This window comes from Ochotona curzoniae, unplaced genomic scaffold, assembly GCF_017591425.1.
Source record: "Ochotona curzoniae isolate NIBS_2020 unplaced genomic scaffold, NIBS_Ocur_1.0 patch336, whole genome shotgun sequence".
NCBI classification, from domain to species: Eukaryota; Metazoa; Chordata; class Mammalia; order Lagomorpha; family Ochotonidae; genus Ochotona; species Ochotona curzoniae.
Genome location: NW_024466902.1, coordinates 581,932 through 594,767, shown reverse-complemented (window position 1 = coordinate 594,767; position 12,836 = coordinate 581,932). Strand labels below are relative to the sequence as shown.

The 12,836-nt window shown below is 44.4% G+C and overlaps 1 protein-coding gene across 1 annotated transcript in view; it reads right to left on the bottom strand.

Annotated features, from left to right (window-relative positions):
- The window catches only part of LOC121167132 (adenylate kinase 9-like), an 80,455-nt gene extending 73,003 nt beyond the window's left edge, over positions 1 to 7,452 (bottom strand). Inside the window, exons 1-4 of the mRNA XM_040996513.1 lie at positions 7,336 to 7,452; positions 6,221 to 6,284; positions 2,609 to 2,661; positions 2,416 to 2,512 (exon numbers count right to left, since the gene is read on the bottom strand). Coding sequence (XP_040852447.1) covers positions 2,416 to 2,512; positions 2,609 to 2,661; positions 6,221 to 6,284; positions 7,336 to 7,452 — 331 coding nt within the window. The remainder of the gene's footprint in view (positions 1 to 2,415; positions 2,513 to 2,608; positions 2,662 to 6,220; positions 6,285 to 7,335) is intronic.
- Between the last annotated feature and the right edge of the window lie 5,384 nt (positions 7,453 to 12,836).

Genomic DNA, 12,836 nt, shown 5'->3' with positions numbered 1-12,836 from the left:
TCCCAATGAAATTGTTAAATCGGCCATTGTCAAAGCCCACAAGATCAAGATACACTTAAACAGCAGAATGGTGAAGTTATGACTGTTTATGAAGGACTATACTAAAGTAATAAAACAAGGAGAATTAATGGGGAGGGGACTTTGAAAGGAAAGCCTGGAAAGTCCAGAGCCTATGGAACTGTATCATGAAATAATAAAATAAGTAAATTAAAAAAATAAAACAGATTGTGAGGGGAGAGTAGGCAGAGGTGTCACTGTAGAAGTCTGGTGATGCACTCATGTACTGGGGATTTTTATATTCACTCCATTATTTTCGTTTGAGCTGTCCCCTAATAAGAATTTCAAAAAGGAGGCAGTACAGTAGTATAGCAAGTTAACCCTCTGCCTGTAGAACTGCATCCTATGGGCATTGGTTCCTGTTCTGGCTGCTCCACTTCTGAGTCAGCTCTGTTTATGGGCAGGGAAAACAGTAGAGAATGACTCAAGTCCCTGGGTCTCTGCACCCATGAGGGAAACTGGAAGAAACTATTGGCTCCCAGCTTCAGACTGGCTCAGCTCCAACCACTGCAGCTATTTGGGGATTGAACCAGCAGATAGAAGACCTCTCTCTCTCTCTTTCTCTCTCTCTTTCACTCATCCTCTGTCTCCACTTCTTTTTGTAACTGCCTTTCAAATAAAAATAAGCCTTTTAAAAAGAATTTCAAAAAGTTACAAACACTGTGACTGACTTAGCTGTTTCTTTTTTCAAGTTGCTTTTCTTTTTCTTTCTCCTTTTATCTGCACTTATATACTTCTTTTTGTCGCCATGCATACCTACCTAAATTTTCAAAAGGTCAGTGAAGAAAATTATCAACAGATATTTTCACGCTCCTTGGTTTGGATATAGTTTGAGTGTTTCCTACCAAGGTTCATGTATTGGAAGCTTAGTCTCTGGCACCGACAGAGCTGGAAGGTGGTGAAACCTTTATGAGGTGGAGCCTGGCAGGGATGATTGAGTCATCAGGGCACTGCCTTAGGAAAGAACTATTGTCACTCTTGAGAGACTCTGGTTAGTTTCATGAGAAGGCTCTTATAAAAGAGTAAGACTGCTCCTGTTTCATGTCTTCCTGTCTTGCTATGCATCCTCCCCATCCCATGTGCTCCCACCATGATATGATGCAGTTGAGGGGGCCCTGATAGAGCCAGTATCATGTCTGGTCTGCCCCCAGACTGTGAACTCAATAAGCCTCTTCTCTACAAAAGTACTTAGTCCCAGGCAGTCTCAGTGAAGTGGAATGATAACCCTGCCACCTACTTACCTACCTATACAGAAGCTTCCATTTCAAGTAATATGCACTAAATTGTCATTTTATTTGAAAGGTGTGTGTGTGTGTGTGAGAGAGAGATAGAGAGAGAGAGAGAAAGAGAAGAGAGAGAGGAGAGAGGGAGAGAGAGCTTCTACCTGCCAGCTTATTCCCAACATGCCCACAACAGCTAGACTGCGCAGGGCTGAAACCAGGATCCCAGAATTCAATCTGGGTATATCATATGTGTAGCAGAAACTTTCTGTAGGGAGTGAGTTTTAAGTCTGCAAAGAGAAACCGTATAGACATGGCCTGCACTGGTAAGTCTGCTTCTGCTGCTTCCGTTATAGAAATGCTTTGGCAGTTGTGGCCTTTGCTTTAGCACACAGTCCTTTCATCGGTGTCCTTCATGGTTGCAATGTACTCTCTTAACTTAGTGAGACTCCTAAGCAGCTTTTTAAAATTTCCTTCTTCCAGTTACTAAGTCTGTTTCTGCTAGATATTTTTCTTCCAAGCTTATCTTCATTTTTCCTGCCTTTTTTTTTTTGTTTTCACAAAACATTTTGGAATTTGGTCTTTTAAGTCATCTTGAGTATCAGTGCTCTTTGTCTTGAGAAATTACAGACCACAAACCCTTGCTCAGACTCCATTTCTGCTGGGAGAATTTTCATAAATAGAGTTGGAGAACTGACTGTAGAGACAGGCTGATGTCTGCCAATATCTGGAGCCTGAAGGCAAGTTGGTGTCACTCCTCATTCTTGCCTTGCAAGTGTTGCTGTATGCAAAGAGTCCACCCAATGGCAGGATCTGTTCACAAAACTCAGGATGAATGTGGAGGCAGTAGCCAGAAGCCACCCACACTGCAAGGTAGATGCTATTGTAAGACTAGGTTCTTGAAGCCTTTGGTAAATATGCCAATGCTATGTAATATATGAGGATAAACTTATTTTTTTCTTATAAGTGTATCAAAACAAGTAAATTAGCAAGCAAAATAATCTGAACTGTTCAACCGAATTTAAGATGTTTGTGCTAAGATGAAAGCAAGAGCAACCCCAGAAACTAGCTGTGCTTCAGGCTTAGCCTAGGTGCTGAGACCGTTTTACTGGCGACAGGTGCAGGAAACCACACATACCAAAGTGAGAGACTTCTGCGGAGTTGATCCTTTCCAGGATTAGCTTGAGGACAAGTTCATCTGGAATGCTTTGACCGTTGAGCAGCATCGACTGTAGCTAAAACGCAAATAGTACATGTGTCTGTACAATATAGCTGGTGTCACATAGGTTTTATAAATGATCACAGTAACTTTGGAAGTTAGATTTATTTACCATATTTCCTGTCTCATTTTCAGCAGCAATGTGTTCTTCCAAAATTGATAAGGCTAAAAAAATATGGAAAATATTAGCACAAACTGGAAATAAGATGGTCAAAGAGACACATTAAACCTGTGGGGTAACAAAGTTATCATCTGTAGGTGACTATCATATACAACACACGCTCATGCACATTATATAGATGAAGCGTAGAAGAATGAGGCTCATAGAGAACTTGTCTCTGTCATGTGCTGAGACGGTAGGGGAGACAACCCTTACACATCTCTGGAGTCAGTGCAAAAGAGGATGGGAGATGAAATGAGGGGTGCATTGGCAGCGCTTTGGTAAGATGTAAATTAGTACACAGAAGTAGTTTGTCCAGAAACTTTGAGAGCCACACAGTTATATCCAGAGCCCAGTAAATGTTTTTTTAAAACATTAAAAAATTTTATGGGGCCCAGTGTGGTAGCCTAGATGCTAAAGTCCTTGCCTTGCATGTTCCAGGATCCCACATGGGTGCCAGTTCATGTCCTGTCTGCTCTACTTCCCTTCTAGTTCCCTGTTTGTGGCCTGGGAAAAGAGTGGAGGATGGCTCAAAGCCTTGGGACCCAGAAGAAGCTCCTGGCTCCTGGCTTTGGTTCGGCTCAGTTCTGGCTGTTGCAACCACTTCGGGGAGTGAACCAGTGGATGGAAGATCTTTCTGTCTCTCCTTCTTTCTGTAAATCTGACTTTCCAATAAAAATAAATCAATCCTTTAAAAAAAGTTTTTTTTTTTTTTTTAAACACTGTTTACATAGTTGAAAGGGATGCATGCACATGTGGGTCTCTGATTAAGGTAGGGAGGGTCGAAGTATGGAAGAAAGTGGGTAGGACAAATGTTTCAAGTTTTTTTCTCCTGTGTCCACAGGGGAGGATGGCAAGGGTTTGGCTCCTTGCTGTTGACCTACGTCAGCACCTTGGGATAGGGGACTGCCATTTGATGACACTGTAGAGACCCTGTTGTGGAGAAGAAGTTCTGAGGATGTTCTGAGGGTTTTGTGCATCAACAGACCCAGGAACATGCTGCAAAACTTGGCCAGAAGAATTGTCCAATCGGTTCTGTTTTCCATTTTCTGATGATGAACTCAGCATCCTCTGCTGGCCCAGATGAGGTGGCTGTTATGTCCCCTGTGTTTGAATCTGGGCATACTGTCTACTGCACAGACAGGTATCAGCAACTGAAGAGGTCCAGTGTCAGTATATGAACTCCAAGGTCAGACCACACATCTTGTGATTTTCCCTGTGGCCAGGGTCTGAGTCCAGTGGTCCAGTTGGGGAGTCCCCCAAGAAATCTCACCTGTGGTGACCCCAGACTCTTCTCTTTTGTATGCCAGCCAGTGTAAGGTTAGATTTGGTCTGTCACCTGCACCAGTCAACACACATTCTTGTCTTGGCAACTGCCTGATTAGTTCCACCCCAACCCCTAGCTCATGCAAGCCAATATGTGTTGCAACCCAGCTCCACCAGCCCACCAAAGACCTAGTTCTCATGCATACCAGTGGGCTCTGTGGCCCAGCTGGGGCAACCTCCAATAACCCCCACCAGGCCCACCTCAAACCTAGGTTTTTGCACATGCCAGCCTCTGCTGTGGCCTTGCACAGTCCAGCCTAAGTCCCCTCCAGCACTTGTGCATACCCATTGGTGCAGTGGCTTCTCTCTGTCCACCCTGCCCCCAGGCCCAGCCCTCACATATACCAACAAATGTTGCTGCCTTGTCCAGCATGGTCTACACCCTAGACCTGGTTCTTAGACTCACAATGATAGGTACAGCCTAGAGGGGAGTGACCACAGTTCCCCTGCCAGGCATGCTCCCAGCTCCAGATCTTGCACCTGCCACTGGGTACTACGGTCCAGCCTGACATGACTTGTACCCAGTCCCAGCATTTGCCAGCTGATGCTGCAGCCTAGCACAACTGGCCTGCACCCATTCTGGCTTTTGTGAGCACCAGTGGGTGATGGAACCTACCAGTGTGGCCCATCCCCGAACCCAGACCATACATATATGCCAATGGATAGTGCAGGATTGCCCAGTCTGGTGTGTCCACAGCCCTAGCTCTCACACTCACTAGAGGGAGCTGTAGCCCAGCGGGTGGTGGTGGTGGGGTCTCCAGAGTTCCCTACCAGGCCTGTTCCCAGCCTTGGGTCTTGCATATCCTTTTGGCTGCTTTGACTCATCTTAGCATGGCCCACCTCACCCTCAGCTCTCATTGGCAGGTGTTGTAGCCTAGTCCAGCTGGGTGTGACCCACACTCTGTCCTAGCTTTTGAGTGTGCCAATGGTGCTGTTGCCTGCCCCAGTCTAGCCTGTTCCCAAACCTGGCCCACACAATTGCTGATGAGTGCTGCAACTCTGCCTTGGCTGGCCTGCCCCCAGTCTTGGCTCTTTTGTGTTGCAGCATGAGGTGCTGCCAAGAAGGGGTGTTCCCCTAGCAGGCTTACTCCCAGCCCTGGATCCCATGCGTGCCAGCGGGAGCAGTGGCTCTGTTTGGCATGGTCTGCCTTCAGTACTAACCTTTGCATGTGTCAGCATTTGATGTAGCCTCTCCCCATCCAGACTCTTCCCTGGCTCAGCTTCCACCAGTGTCCTATCAGTTTCTGTCAGTTCTATGGTGTAGCCTGGCTTGACTTGTCACTACTCCTAGTTCTCCGCATAAATTAGTGGAAGCTGCAGTCCACGGAGATGAGCCCACAATTCCCTAACAGAATCTGCCCCCAGATTTGGTTCGTTCTGGTTGGTGCTATGCCCATCTGGAGGTAGCCCACCCCTTGCATTAACTTTGCCCATTGATTGTATGAAATCAAAGTATGCATCAAAAAATCTTAACATGGACACTCATTAGAAGAGTCCTGGGGCTGACATTCCAATTATTTGTTTCTTTTTTGAGATGGTAAATGCAACCTTTCATCAGGAAAGATACAGCTAAGATCAAGGGTTATATCCAGGAACTAGATTATGCCACTGTGTCTCTGGTATTATTTAAGATTTCCTAGAGGAAGAAATAGTTTGATGAAACAAAGAGAAAATTTTAGAGTTCTCTGTGTCTCTTATTACCAAATTGTTCTCCTACCCGACTATACCAGATCATAATGTTACTAGAAGCATAAAATTCCTACTTCGTAACATCTTTTCCAATAATGACTATAATCATTTAAGATTTTTATTTTATAATTTTTTGACAGGGAGAGAGAAAGAGAGAGGTGTATGTACCACTGACTGGTTCACTCCCAAGGTTCTTCAATAGCTGTGGATGGACCAAAGTTAGATCCAGGTATCTCCAGGAACCCAATCACTTGAGTCATCTCCCTGGGAACCTCCACAGTATGTGCTAACAGGAAGCTGTTACATGCAGCCAGTTCCCTAACCCAGGTTCCCTGACATGGGTTGTGGGCTCCCACACTAACCACTCGACCAAACGTTTGTAAGTTTAAGGATTCATTGTCAGTTTGATAGGCAATATGGATCAATATTATTTCAACCAAGACTTGAGATGGTGATGGACAACACGGGCAACACTGTAGGATTCTTTTCCGTGCTACATATTTGGATGCTTTCATAATAAAATATTTTTGGGGAAAAGATAAAATTTACCTTCAATACGAACACATTTCCATGTTTGTGCTATCTGCTGGGCTAATGTTGTCTTCCCAACTCCCTTTCAAAAGAGAAATACCATTCAAAACCCAATAGCACTGTCATTTGCCAATTGAAGAAGTACATCAAGTTTTAAAAGATACTATTATAGTTACTATGCTATCAATGCTGCCAAGTATTTTTCATGTAAAGAAAATGAAGAATAGGTCCTAGGTATTCACAGCTTTGTTTCTTCTACTCACCCGTGTACATGCCACATGTCCTGAAGTGATTTAAATAAAATGTAGTAACTTGGGAAGATAAGTCACTATTGGAGGTACATTCTTTGATTGTAAAATTTTGTGACTTTTATTATAAAACATCGAAATTCTATTGACATTCTTCAATTTATTTTTCTCATAAAGTTTATAACAACAAACGCTTGGACAGCAGAAAAAATTTGTTGAACTCATACCTTGGGAAATTTTAAAATCCAAGGCCATTTCTGTGAAGCGATATCTGCATCTGATTGTTTCATAGAAACAGCAAATGTTGTTGGAATTGTTTCTTGGTACTTGTTCTAAAGTCCATACAAAATTAAGTGGAGGAAGGGATTCAGCCCTTACTCTCTGCAGTGGTTGAGAATAGCGCCGTCTAGAGGTCTTTGTTATAATTGTCCCAAAGGCATACTCCTAGGACTGTCACTTTGGGAGTCTGCTGATAGGGTGTTGTTCAGATCCTCCAACACGCTGTAGGTAAAGTTGGATGTCCACAGGACAGTCCCTGCCTGTCTCCATAGACCTAGAGAGCCTCACAACACACATCAAAGGAAGCTTCACAGCCAAATCAGGTGTGAAATGATTTGAGACCACCTACTGCTAACAATAATGATGGGGTACTATTTGGGTGAGTTAAAATTTTTTCTGCAGTTTTATAAAAACATACAACCTATGTCCCTTTTCAATTACAGTGCATAAGAAAAAAGCTTATAATCAATACTGCATCAGATTTTAAGTTACACAATAAAATCTGTCATATATTCAAAAACTAGCTTTTGTTTTTATATGGTAACTTCTAAGATAATAATTTTTTAAAAAGAAATCAAATGCTAAGGAATAAGTTGAATAACTTACTGGTTTTCCAAAAATGATAAAGCAAACAGGTTTGGACAATAAAAACTTCCTTTCAGTCTCATCTTCATTAAATATATCAGCGAAAGGACACTCTTCTGTCTTCTCTTGCGAAGTCATAATTCAAACTGCTACTACTGCTACAAAAAAAGGGAAGAATAATTTATGTAAGAATAAATAATCTAATTTGACTGTAGTAGGCAGACTAGAAAGAGCTGGAAGTCTGTGAATTCATGCGGCCCCAGGTTCTTCCATAATAGTAAACACTTGGATTCTTGTCAGAAATTGAAAATAAAATACACTCATCTTTTAAAATGACAAAAGGCTCTTAGCCCGAGACATAGACCAAATGCAACTACATGCTGTGTAAAATTGAACTCAAATATAACATATTCAAAATACTAAGACAAGGAAAAACACACACACATGTAAATTCACACATATATGTCCTTAATTGTATCTTAAATGTCAAATTCAAGTTTAATATATTATATAGACACAAAAATGAATAGACACAAATTTTATTATATTTTCATATTTTAGAAAACTTTTAGTCAATGTCTATAAGGACATACAATGTCTATAAGAATCTGTCTTTATTTATATATTTTTTTTATTTTTATAAAGATTTATTTTTATTATTTTTTCATTGGAAAGGCGGATATACAGAGAGGAGAGACAGAGAGGAAGATCTTCCGTCCGATGATTCACTCCCCAAGTGAGCTGCAACGGCCGATACTATGCCGATCCGAAGCCAGGAGCCTCTTCAGGGTCTCCCACGCGGGTGCAGGGTCCCAAAGCCTTGGGCGGTCCTCGACTGCTTTCCCAGGCCACAGGCAGGGAGCTGGAAGGGAAGCGGGGCTGCTGGGATTAGAACCGGCGCCCATATGGGATCCCGGGCGTGCAAGGCAAGGACTTAACCACTTGCGCCACTGCGCCGGGCCCGGAGAATCTGTCTTTATTTAAAAATTATTTCTGGAAGTCTTTTGCTATTTTGAATATTAAGTGATTTCTGAGCACAGAACCACAATTTAAAATACTACAAGAACTAAATTTTCATCTTAAATGATTCTACTGGAGTCAATCAGAAACAAATTTGGTAATGGGTTTTAAAATCTGTCTTTGTACAAAGACTATGTCTTGTTTTTTAGCACTTGTATATTTAGATTTTTATACTCACAAAATATTTACATATTATCATAAAATATTTCTAATGTAAATAGTAAAAATACCATAGGTCCTAGTTCCTTTACACAATGATGTAATACTCAAAATAATTATAAAATTACTTTTAGAAATTCTAATTCTTGAAAAGTAAGGTGGGTCTCAGGACGGGGCGTCTCATGCCTGGATCCCGGACGGCCGCCATGGGCACATGGTGAGCCGTCCTCCCCGGGCCTGCTGGGATTCGGGGGCCGCTTCCTTCGGGGTGAGTAGACCGAGGGGGGGAGGCCTCCGGGTCTGGGCAGGTCCGGGGCCCACCCGCCGCCTTCATGGGGCGGTGAATGGGATTTGGGAGGGGCGCGACCTTGGGCCTGGGTTATTTAAACCTCCAGCTGCCTCCTGGCAGCTGGTGGGTCTCAGGACGGGGCGTCTCATGCCTGGATCCCGGACGGCCGCCATGGGCACATGGTGAGCCGTCCTCCCCGGGCCTGCTGGGATTCGGGGGCCGCTTCCTTCGGGGTGAGTAGACCGAGGGGGGGAGGCCTCCGGGTCTGGGCAGGTCCGGGGCCCACCCGCCGCCTTCATGGGGCGGTGAATGGGATTTGGGAGGGGCGCGACCTTGGGCCTGGGTTATTTAAACCTCCAGCTGCCTCCTGGCAGCTGGTGGGTCTCAGGACGGGCGTCTCATGCCTGGATCCCGGACGGCCGACATGGGCACATGGTGAGCCGTCCTCCCCGGGCGGCCAGTGCGCCATTGGTGCCAGGCTCTGCCTGCTGGCCGCCCGGCTGGGGAGCTCTGGGATTTGGTTCTTTGAGTTGCTGCTTAATTAGCTCCAGGTTGAACCCATTGTGCTTCTTGGACCTGAAAGAGGCAGTAACTCTTCCTTAGCAAAACTTGTAATCACTAATAATTCTGAGCACCAAATACCAGTCATGCAGAAGCTATGGCTTGGGGCTTGCCCTGCACAAGTAGCTCCAACAGTTGGCCAATGTGTCAACTGGTAATGGAACAGAGTAGATTAGGCACGACTGAGCAAACCTTAGCCCACAAGTAAAACTAGAAACCAGGAGGGAGCAGAGGTCATGCCGAGCTAGGCTCTTGTACCTGCTGGTCTGTGGGAGCCTGGGACGCTAAGCCACAGTGTCTAAGGCAGAGTTCGGGACAGGGGAGGGGTTGTGCCAAGCTGAGTCAGAGCATCCAGTGGCAGGCATGTGATTTATCCTGGGAACGGACCCGGTTGGGGAGCAAAGGGGACAACCCTAGCTGGGCTGAGGTTCCCACCAAGAGGCGCGTGGCCTGGAAGGGGGCTGCGTTCTGATCTGGATACAGTTGCAGTCTCCCTTGGCACAAGTGTGGACTGGGATTGGATGCACCGAACTGGGCCGGACCCCGACTCCCCCTGGTGTTCTGGAGGACCAGGGCAGATGTGGGATGGACTAGGCAGGGTCTCAAACCCCTACTGAGCCATGTGTGAGCCATACGTGGGTATGGACAAACCATGGCTGGGCTGGAACATCCAACAGCAACAACCAGATTGGGTGGAAGGCCAGTCAGGAAAAGCCACAGTTCCTGCTATGACAGGAGGTGGACTGAGTAGGGTTGGCTCATGGACCCACTGGTAAGCGTGAAACCTGGCATTGGGAGAGGTTCTGATGGAGGAGCCTGGGCAACTCCTCTGGCAGGACACAGACCCAGCAGGTAAACGCAAGAAACATGATAGGAAACAGCCCAGAAAAGGCCATGGAAAGCTACCCACTGGCATACACTTGGCAGACGTGGGGGCAAGACCAGGCTGAATCTGTCCACATCATCCACTGGCAAATCCAGGCACCAGTGTGGGTCGACCCAGGGTCGGTCGCAACAAAGACTAGTGCACATTATGGAATGCCGAGGTGAGGTTGCCTGTACCAGAAGGGACCGCAGCGCCCAACCAGCCTGAGAACAAGCAAGGAAGTGGGCAGAGCTGGCAGGGGAATAAGGGAGGGTTCCTTTGCTGGACAGCTACTTCCGCAGGAGAGCATGGGCTGGGATGGGGGCAGACCAGACTAGGCAGAGCTACCACACCTGTGCGCCTCATGTGGACTAGATCAGGGAAAAGCCAGGCTGGGCGGATTATTCCTACTGGTGCAAACAAAATTAAAGTGGGCGAGGTTTGTTTGGGCAGCATCAACTGGAATCTGGGAGTGGGAGAGGCCTGGGAGGGAAATAGTGGGCTCATCCCTCTTGGGTTACCACTTCCACGGGAGGACATAAAACTAAGACAGCGGCTGGGGTGGAATGGGATGTGGGACAGACTGGATTACTGCTACACTTACTGGCAAACCAGGGTAGGGGGTGGGCCTGGTTGGGGTTATTGTGGGTCGCTCCAACCTAGGCTACAGCTCCCGCTGGTTTATGTGAGGGCCAAGTATGTGCTGGGCAGAACCAGACTGGACTGCAACACCCATTGGCTCCAGTGGAAGACGGGAGTGAAAACAGAACCAACCCAGCAATTGCAACCACCAGCTGATTGGAGCGATGGACGGTGCCAGGCCCTGTACTTGTTAGCACATACAAGAAGTTTCTTTGGAGATCTTCCTAATCTAAAAGCTGGAGTCAGAACCATAACAAAGAAAAGAGAGAAGACAGAACGGGTCAACCAACCATCTAAGCTATGATGGACTATGTCAATCAGTGGATTTTTCAAAGACCTCATAGTGCTTGGAGCGGCAAGATTGAGAGCGATTCATAACTGTTGCAATATCAAAACCACTTGAGCAAGAACCTCAGAGCATGCCCTACACCCGGGACTTGGGGAGGGTGGGAAATTGGGTGGGCCTTCTCCCTTAATACCCCCCTTTTAAACATGAAGGTAACAATATGGAAAACATATTAGTATTATCCACTTTCCTGTAGCCCTTGAACCTTCTTACCCTAATTAACTATGTAAAGAATGTCAAAATAAAATTTATTAATAAAAAAAAAAAAAAAAAAAAAGAAAAGTAAAAAGAAGTAAACATGTTTTTCCAAATACTATTGTACCAAAATAGTGGAAATTATAAAACATTAACAAAGTAATGATAATATTATTTACTAGTATTATTAAATATTGCATTTAGTTAATGATAGAAAATATTTTCAAAACAACAACAACAAAAGCTCACAACTGCCCCAAACATAAAACAAATGCAAATATATTTAGTAAGACATGTGCACAAATTACAATGTATTGTTTGTGGATATTAAAGATTCAATGAAGATCCATAATTTATTCTATATGGAGAGATTACATTTTATCAGACATCAATCATGTCCAAATAATACCCAGGACTAAATTATTGTTGTCATCTAATTGTGTGTGTTGGGAAGGGAGGAGTACAGAGTTACACTGTTAGGGGTGTCAGCCCTACTAAATATAAACTCACCAATAATATTGTAAAATATGAGAGAGAATGAGTCTCTTAGGAAAACTAGTTATGCATAAAGAACTCTTAGATTTCAAGATTAAACCAAAAAAGATCATTAAAGAAAATGGGCAAGAGATCTGAAGGGATTTTTCACCAAAGAAAATATGCAAAGAGCAAAGAAACACACAAAGATATGTCAAAAATCATCACTCATCAGACAAATGAAAATCAAAACCGCAATGAGATACCACTAGGCACAAAAATGACGACACCAGATGCTAGAAAAGATACAGAGAACCTGAAATGCTCACACACTGCCCGTAGGAATATAAAATGGCACAACTACCCTGGAGGAGGGCTTAGCAGTTTCTTAAAAGTAACACACAATAATAATTATTTTTAAAAGATTTATTTATTTGAAAGACAGAGTTTACAAGAGACACAAAAACAGAGAGAAGAGTAGAAATAGAGGGATCTCTTCCATCTGAAGCCAGTCACCTGGAGCCTCCTTCGGGTTTCCTATGGGTGCTGGGGCCATCTTTTGCTGCTTTTCCTGGTGTTCTAGTAGGGAGCTGGATGAAAAGTGGAGCATTCAGAGCTCATATGAGATACTGGGACTGCAAGCAGAGGCTTAAGCTATCATGTCACAGCACTGGTCCCACTCCCTGGTGTTTTTCCCAGGCAATAGAGAATTTATGTTCATGTAAAATTTTATACATGGCTATTTATAGCAACTTTCTTCATAATAGTCCCAAAGCAGAAATAACCTGGTTGTCCTTTCAACATAAGAATAGTTAACCAAAGTGGTACATCCAACTATATTATTGATACACACACAGTCTGGACAAGTTTCTAATAATAAATTATGTGGGACTGCAGTTATGTCCAGCCCAGCCTAATGCTCCATTCCAGCCCTTGTGTGCACTAGCTGCGGTGTCCCCTTAGCTCCCCAA